Source organism: Petaurus breviceps, unplaced genomic scaffold (genome assembly GCF_028583685.1).
Source record: "Petaurus breviceps papuanus isolate PSGF00001 unplaced genomic scaffold, PetGlider_PUasm1.0 91041, whole genome shotgun sequence".
Taxonomy (NCBI): domain Eukaryota; kingdom Metazoa; phylum Chordata; class Mammalia; order Diprotodontia; family Petauridae; genus Petaurus; species Petaurus breviceps.
Window position 1 is genome coordinate 41574231 of NW_027187400.1, and position 8475 is coordinate 41582705.

General features: G+C 49.6%; 1 protein-coding gene across 3 annotated transcripts; it reads left to right on the forward strand.

Annotated features, from left to right (window-relative positions):
* Positions 1-69: 69 nt before the first annotated feature.
* On the forward strand, positions 70-7044 carry LGALS4 (galectin 4). Of its 3 annotated transcripts, XM_069078595.1 has the most exons (11): positions 70-221; positions 387-481; positions 652-740; positions 1124-1319; positions 3156-3290; positions 4336-4362; positions 4500-4529; positions 4774-4803; positions 5206-5294; positions 5842-5912; positions 6107-7021. In XM_069078595.1, exons 2-11 carry the CDS (start codon positions 437-439, stop codon positions 6613-6615), a joined length of 1221 nt encoding a protein of 406 aa, XP_068934696.1. In that variant the 5' UTR covers positions 70-221; positions 387-436; the 3' UTR covers positions 6616-7021. The 3 variants fall into 3 exon arrangements, with proteins under 3 accessions (XP_068934696.1, XP_068934697.1, XP_068934698.1); XM_069078596.1 differs by lacking the exon at positions 70-221 and having other exon boundaries at positions 263-481; positions 5842-6007; positions 6107-6340; XM_069078597.1 differs by lacking the exons at positions 70-221; positions 387-481; positions 652-740; positions 1124-1319 and adding an exon at positions 1333-2995 and having other exon boundaries at positions 6107-7044.
* Positions 7045-8475: the final 1431 nt, after the last annotated feature.

Genomic DNA, 8475 nt, shown 5'->3' on the forward strand with positions numbered 1-8475 from the left:
TCTCAGCTGGATACTTCCTCCTGCCCCACACACCTGTTTGTTCTGGGTAGGCAACCTACCTACTTGTCCAATAGAGGTTACAGCCTCTGGAGATTGCCATCAAGATAAGACTTGGCTGTGCTCAAAGGTCGTTTTGTTACCTTCCTGGCGCAGGGGAAGTATAGAGAACCTCCAGACCCCGCCTGGAATGAATTAGGAGTGTGGGGCTGAAGTCCTGATGGGTGTGTATGGGGGTTGATCTGTCCAAACAAGGGAGCGGGTGGGATGGGAGGAGAAGGAAGGGGTGTACATCCCCCACAATCCTGCTGGCACCACACCCAGGACACCCCTTCCCTGCCTTCCCGGGGTATAAAAGGCATCATTGGCACATTCCCTGCCTACTCCAGATTCCAACTCTTTCCTGTGCTGCTAGCACCCCTTCTTTATCCATACCAACATGGCCTTCATGCCGGCTCCTGGCTATCATCCCTTCTATAACCCGGTGAGTGTCCAGCCAACTGACCCAAGCTCGCATCCTCACACATCCCCATGATAACCTTGGGTGGTGAGAGTAGACCAGTGACAGCCGCCAGGTCCTCTGTCCCAGTCTTGGGGACATATAAGATCTCAATTCTGGGCCTCACTAACCCTTGCCACCCTCTCCCCACTCAGACTCTCCCATACAAGAGAGATATCCCAGGGGGGCTGCGCCCAGGAATGTCCATCTACATCCAAGGAGTGGCCAGTAGCCACATGAAGAGGTGAGGGCTGGGGTGGGGGGAAGAAGAAGGGATTGGGAGGATGGGAGAGGGGTAGGGGTCCCTGGACAGAAGTGGCTGGAAAAAACCCCAGGTTCTAATCTCTGGCCTATCACTTAAATCCTTGTGTGACCTTGAAATCAGTCCCCTTCTGGGAGGACTCGGTTTCATAATCTGTGAAATGAGAAGGCTGAGTTAGATGGGAAGGAGGGAACAAGCATTTATTAAGTGCCCACTGTATGCCAGGCCATCTCCTGTCTTAGATGGTCTCTGGTTAGAACAGGCTCTGATCCGATGGCCCTGGGCCCAGGGAGGCTCAGGAGCTCCAGGAACCTGGGGCTGGCAGGGTCTGAGCCTCTGTTTGCCCCGTTGCCTCTCCCCGCCAGGTTCTCCGTCAACTTTGTGTTGCCTGGAGGAGACATCGCCTTCCACTTCAACCCGCGCTTCGATGGGTGGGACAAAGTCGTTTTCAACGCCATGCAGGGGGGTCAGTGGGGGGACGAGGAGAGGAAGAAAACCATGCCCTTCCGCAAGGGGGCCCCCTTTGAGCTGGTCTTCATGGTCACGGACCAGCACTACAAGGTCTGGGAGCGGGCGGCGGCTTGACCGTGGGGGGGGCGGGCGTGCGGGGCTCTGCCCTTCCGAGCTCTCCAGCCTCTGTCTGGCTCCTGGACCACAGGCTCCCTAGGCCCTTCCCCTCCTGTAATCGACTTAAGAGAAACTTCCAAGAGCGCGCGGCCTTGGGGCGCAACACCCTTGTAGGCCCACACCCCAACGTCAGCCGCAGGGTTCAGTCAGTCAGCAAGCACTTATTAAGCGCCTAAAGTGGGCAAGGGGAAGTTTCAGGAAAGCAGAGTTGGCCTGCATCCTTCCGTTACTGAAGGCAGCGTGCTTTCACGCTGAAGGTGGTGCGTTCCTGGGATTGGGGGGCTGTTTTAGAGGCTAGATAAGTGAGGTCCCTGTGGCGGAGGGCCAGACACCCGGACACACCCAGCAAGCTCCCCTTTATCTGCGAGTTCCTGCTCCGCTCTTAAAGCCCGATTCAATGCGTTCCCTTCTCGGTAGCCTTCCCAGATCTCCCTAGGAGTTCTCGCATAGAAGAACTGAGAACCAGTGAATGAATCAGTGAAAAAACATTTCCTAAGCCCTTACTGTTACCAGGCACCTCTGGCTGTGGAATGAAAAAGCCTGGGTTCCAATATGGCATGCCACCGATGTGCCCATTCACGCGGCCTCAGTTTCTGCAGCTGTCAAATGAGGGGTTTTATTTAACTCAACCGCGGATCCTAATCTCTGATCTTCCCTAACACTGCAGACTCTGCACTCGGCTGGTACCTTCTGTTTCATCTTGGGGGTGGGGAACCTGTAGCCTGGAGGCCACATATGGCCCTCTAGGTCCTCAAGCGCGGCCAGACTGGACCCAGAGTGCCACACGTGAAGTTTGGGTTCGTCAAAGGGCCGCTCTTGAGGACCTAGAGGACCATCCAAGACCTCGAGCCCACAGCTTCCTCACCCCTGCCCTCTCTAGATCAGGGGCAGCTAGGTGGCGCTAGAGAACCAGCCCTGGAGTCAGTAGGACCTGAGTTCAGCCTCAGACACTTAGTAGCTGTGTGACCCTGGACAAGTCACTGAACCCTGTTTACCTCAGTTTCCTTATCTGTAAAAATGAGTTGAAGAAGGAAATGACAAACCAGTCCAGGGTCTCTGCCAAGAAAACCCCAAATGGGATCAGGAAGAATCAGACAAGACTCAACAACAAGCTACCTAGAGCAAAGAGTTCTGTACACAGTAGGCACTTAATGAACTTTTTTTAGTCTGTCAGTAAATATTTATTAAGTACCCACTATGTGCTAAGTCCTGGGAATACAAAGACAGTCTCTGCCCTCGAGAAGCTCATAGGGGAGATAACATGCAAGTCACTGTGAACCAAGGAGAGGGATAAATTGGGGGCGATCAACCAAGGGAAAGCCCTGAAGCCGAGAGGTTCAGGAAAGACTTCCTGTTTTTGATTGAATTCATTCGATATAAAATTGCTATCCATCCATAATTAACCAGACCTGAGAATTTCCCAGGGCAGGGAACTCTCTTTGCCAATGCAGGTTGGCACCCTCTCTGCAGCCTTGAACCTTGGAGAGTCTATCGGGAGGCACTTTGAGATGAAGTGACGTCTAGTAGGTGTCAGAGACAGGATTTGAACCCAGGTCTTCCTGAATACTATACCATGGTGCCTCTGATACATACTCCATGCTAAGTGTTATGTAAGGTCTGGGGAAGGGAAATGGTCATTCCCACCGGGTGGGGGTGAGGGGAGACTGTTCTGGGAATGCTTTTTGAATAATGTGGCCTTGAGTTGAGTCAGCATATAAATGTTCAGGAGTCCTAACTCCTCCCCCTCCCCTATCCCTTCCTCCCCCTCAGGTGGTGGTAAATGGCAGCCCCTTCTATGAGTTCGGACACCGGATCCCTCTACAGATGGTCACCCATCTTCAAGTGGACGGGGACCTGGAGCTTCAATCTATCAACTTCTTTGGAGGTGGCCCCGCCCTGGGCCAGGTGGGGCATCCCTGGAGGGCTAGACTGGGTGGGGCAGGGGTGGGGACGCCATGTTCCTCCTGTCCTGGTGCGCTAGAGAAGTTCTGGGGCCCTTTGGGGAGGGACAGTGATCCATATGGGGAGACCAGCATGGGAGGAGGAAACTCCCCAATGCTCCCTATGAGGATTTCCTGCCTGGAACCCAAGACATTGTAATTGTACTAGAAGGAATCTTTGACCATCAGCTCCTCTCTCCACCTCCCCCCACAGCCTCCTCCCTTCTTCAGTTTTACAGTGGAGAGGAAACAGCTTACCCAAGCAAAGGAGCAAGCAAAAGAATATAATCTATAAACTCCTATATCATTCATATAATATATGAATAAATAAAAATAATAATAAAAAACTCATAATTCATAAATCACAATTCAAGGCCAGACAGACCCTTCAGTCAACAAATCCAGTTCATTAAATCATGATATGGTCGTCCCAGAGTTCTTCTCACCTTTGGGTGAGAAGATGAACAACGTCTGCTGATGGTGTTCAGACAAAAAGACTGAATTCAGAGCCAGGGGACCATTTCTAATCCCACATCTGCCCTGTGCCACCCATGGGGCATCTGGCCAGTCACTGGGCCTGCCTCGGTTTGTCTCCTCTGTAAATGAGGAAGCTGGAGGAAATGATTTAGAAGCCTCTGTCCTGCTCTCAACACTGGCCTTCTGTCATCCCAGAGTCTTATTTTGAATCTGTTTCTGCAAACATAGGAACAGCAAGGAGTTTGGGAAGATGGTTGGGATTAGAAATCAGAACGAGTCTATCCTTCCTAATAAAGATGGTCATGGAGGTGGGGCTTCCTTTCACCCCTCTGTGTATGTGCTGGGCACCCCAGAATTTCCATTTGGAACTTTAGGGTGCTTGGTTTCCTCTTGTAGAACTCTGTGCTCTTAACTCACGTTTGTGCAAAGGCTGAAGGGTGCCAAGCCTCCATCCCCTTTTTACCTAGAGCTTTGGGGTTCCCTTTGTCCCCTCTCAGCTAGATACTTTATACCTTTCCATTCTGTCCCCACAGATGCCTATGACAGTCCCAGCACATCAAGTAAGTACCCACTAGGGGAAGGGGGTCAGGGCGTAGAATCAGGAAATGAATCAGAGAGGGAAATACAACATGGGGTGGGGGAGGGGGGGAAGCAGAAGGTCTCTTTCCTTACCTTTCTCCACTCCCTCATCCACTAGGGGCCAGGACCTGTTCACATGGCGCCACCGGTGAGTAGGATGTGGCTGGAGGAGGGGCTGGATCTAGGGGTGGTCATCCCTGACCCCTTTTGTAGTAGAATAAATCAGCAGAGTGTGTGAATCCTGGAGAAGACCCAGGTTCAAATCCTGCCTCTGACACCACCTGTGTGACCATGAAGAAATCACTTTGCTTCTCTGGGACCCAACTTCCCTTCAGATGCTCAATCCTATAATCCTGTGGGTCCCCTAATCTGCTCCTTTTCTCTCTTTGCAGAACATGGAAGGGCCACCAGTCTTCAATCCGGTACGGTGCTCATGTGGCAGGGGATTGGGCTCATAGGGAAAGAGTGAGGTCCCAGAGAGGTAGAATTAGGAAGGAAGGGGACCTCATGAGGGCTTTTCAGAACAGGGGCTTAGTGACTAGAATCTAGAGGAAGTTCATGGGGTTGTGGGGAGAGGGGCAGATCTATTTCTGTGGGCATCTAGGCTATTCCTTCTGTTATCCCTGCCTGATGCAATGGAGCCAGAGAACCTGGGTTCAAAACCTACGTTCCCTACTTCTACCACTGTGACATGAGTCACCTTCTCTGGGATTTGTTTTCCTTGTCTGCATGTGATGTCTACATATAAAAGGAGGGTATTGAGCTGAATGCCTTCTAAGGTCCTGGCCAGCCCTTGATTCTGTCTATGACCTTTTGATCAACAGCCCGTGCCATTCTTTGGGCAGATCCGGGGTGGCCTTACACCCCGAAAAACCATTGTGATAAAAGGACTGGTGTCCCCACAGGCCACAAGGTAAGGGAGCTAGCTGTGTAGACTGCCAGCACCCAGCCTTTCTGAGGGTACATTTATCCAGATCTCCACATTCTTAGGAACCCACTTGTCTATCCTCTCAATAAAATTCCTCCTTGGGGACCCAGAAGTTCCTTAGCCCCTCCCTTTCCCAGGTTGTAAGATATCTGATACCCTCTCTACTTTACCCCCTTCCCCCCACAATCCTTTGCTCCTTTACAAGCCCCATCCACTCAGGGATGCTCAAATTCAGGTCACCATCACTACCCCCAGGGACCCACATGTGGATCCTAGATCTGAAATTCCTCCTGGGGAGTCAGAAGTACAGCATCTACCCAACTCTCGACCCCATTAAAGGACCAGGTTTCCTCCTCTCCCACCCCCCTTGCTATTTTTTCCCTACCTTAGGAGTTCAAATATTCATCTTCCTATCTGCACTCACCCTCTCCTTGTACACACACATTCCTCCATTTTCGATGCCCAAGTCCTTCAGGGCCTAGGCATAGATGCCCACCCTCAGTGACTCTCCTCCGTCTTTCTTTCCCCCCAGCATCTCCATCAACTTCAAGGTGGCCCAATCCCAGGAAGTGGCCCTACACATTAACCCTCGGATGCCTGAAGGTGCCGTGGTCCGCAACAGCTTCATGGGTGGCAAGTGGGGGCAAGAGGAGAGGTCCATTTCCTTCAATCCATTCACTCGGGGCCAGTACTTTGATGTGAGTCTGGGGAGAGGCAGTGAACTTCCTCCTGCCTCTGTTTCCCTCGCTTGTCCCCTACCTTGATTCTTATACTGTTCCTTTTCTGCCTCCCTCCAGCTGTCCATCCGCTGTGGTCACGATCGCTTCAAAGTCTTTGCCAATGGTCAGCACATCTTCGATTTTGCCCACCGACTCTCTGCCTTCAACAGGGTGGACACAGTGGAGATCAAGGGAGACGTGTCCCTGTCCTATGTGCAGATCTGAGCCCCCAACATGGAGGCAGGGCTGGGCTTGGTTCTCACTGTGTGCTGGTCCTTGTGTTTGTGAGAGCATTGCTCATTTTTCCTCTCATTTGCTTGTCTGTGTTTTCATTTGTTCTCTCATTCACTGGCTCCTTGACATCCATTCAATTTCACAAACATGTATTAAGTGCCTTCTGCACACCAGGCACCTTTCTAGGTCTAAAGAATACAAAGATACAAACGAAACTGTCCCCTGTCCTCATGAAGCTGACATTTTACCTGGAGGAAACACAGATAAGTAAATTCAAAATAATTTGGGACAAGAACACTTATGACCGAGTGGTCAGGAAAGAGCACAGTGCCTGGTACACAGTAGGCACTTAATAAATGTTGGTTGGTTGAAATGTCTACGATGTTCCAGGTTCTTTTTGAATATCATTTTCTCATTTGATCTTCATGACAACTACAGGAGATAGGTGCTATTATTATCCCCATTTTACAGTTGAGGAAGCTGAGATAAACAGAGGTTAAATGGCACGCCACCAGTAAGTCGGTAAAATCTGAGGATGGATTTGAACTCAGGTCTTTGTGACTCCAGATGAGCTTCTTCTCTAGGACCATCTCACTGTGTCTTCTGGGAAGCCCAGGAATTGCCCTTCCCTCCTGCATTTTGCATTCATATTCCCACTGTGATTTCCTTAACTTGTGGGAGATCCTCTTACCAATTCAGATCTTTACTCACCCACTATGTGAATGGAAGCATGGTATCTAGAAGGAGTGAGGTGATAGCCCTGATGTACTCTGACATCTGATTACTGCATTATAGTGTGACACTTGTATACCCCATGAGTACCTAGCAGTGGTGGCACTTGGGATACTTCTTGCATCTTTTAGTAGAATTCATGTTCTGTCTTCCGTAAGCATACAGAAAGGCAGTATGTCACTGTATTAATTATCCAGCAAGGGAGTACAACATCTGAGTCAGCCACCAGGTGGTGCTGTTCTTGCACCACTAGCCCAGTAGCCGCCTCAATTCCTTTCCGGAGCAGAGATATCTCCAAAAGGCATCCGTTTCCAGGCCATGAGAGAGCATTATACCGGTAAACACCTAGACTACTCCCCTGCCCCAGCCTTCAAACCTCTGCAGTTGTGCTGGTTGGATTCAGAATTTAATCTAAAGGGGCTAAAATGTAATAATAACTAGCACTTCTATAGAGCTTTCAAGTTTACAGAGCATTTTTACAAATACTTCATTTTATCCTCACAATGACCCTGGCAGGTGCTGTTGTTATCTCTGTTTTAACAGAAGAGGAAATGAGAGCGAACGGTGATTAAGTGATTTGCCCAGGGTTCATCCAGTTACCAAACGTTTGAAGCCAGATTTGAGCTCAGGTCTTCCTGACTACAGATCTAGAGTTCTGCAAACTTCACCAGCTTACTACCTAGCACCAAGCCCACACCACACACTGGGCTTTCCACTCTATAGTTATACTACCCCTCCCTCCAATTTCCAGCACTCACACACACATACACACACACACTCACACACATACATTCACAAGATTCCAACATATCAAGAGTTTGTTTATTGAACTTAGCAAAAGTGGGAGAAAAAAGTTACACATTTTGAAATGGATCCATCCCAACAAAGGATCTTATATTCAGGACTGTTAAGGGACATTAGACACCATCAAGTCCAGCTCCTTCATTTTAGAGATTGGTAAATCAAAACCTGACATCTCCCCAAACCTCCTCCTTCCCCTCTCAGTTGTTTCCAGGGGTGGTCAGGGACCTCTTAAGCTATGAGAACACAGCCTGTGAAAAGGGAATAGGTGGAAAATGTGTGTCCAGGATCCCACCTCCAGATCACAGACAATACCAGAGGATAAGCTAGCATTTACATAGTGCTTTTAAGTTTACAATATGCTTTACAAATGTTATCTCATTTTATCCTGGAAAGTAAGGAATATCATCCCCATTTTTACAGATGGAAAAACTGCGACAATCAGAGGTTAAGTGACTTGTCCAGGGTCACATAGTAAGTGTAGGTGCTTTTATTATCCCATTTTACAGAGGAGAGAACTGAGACTAAGTCCAGTGTCTGAGACTAGCTACCAAGCCACCAAAAAAACCACCCAATCTTGACCTGCAGTATACAAATTTCATGCCCCTTTATTCTGTTTCCAGGCTTCCTACCCCAGAATATGCTCAAGATAGCCTAGATTAGGGGAGGTAGATGGTGCA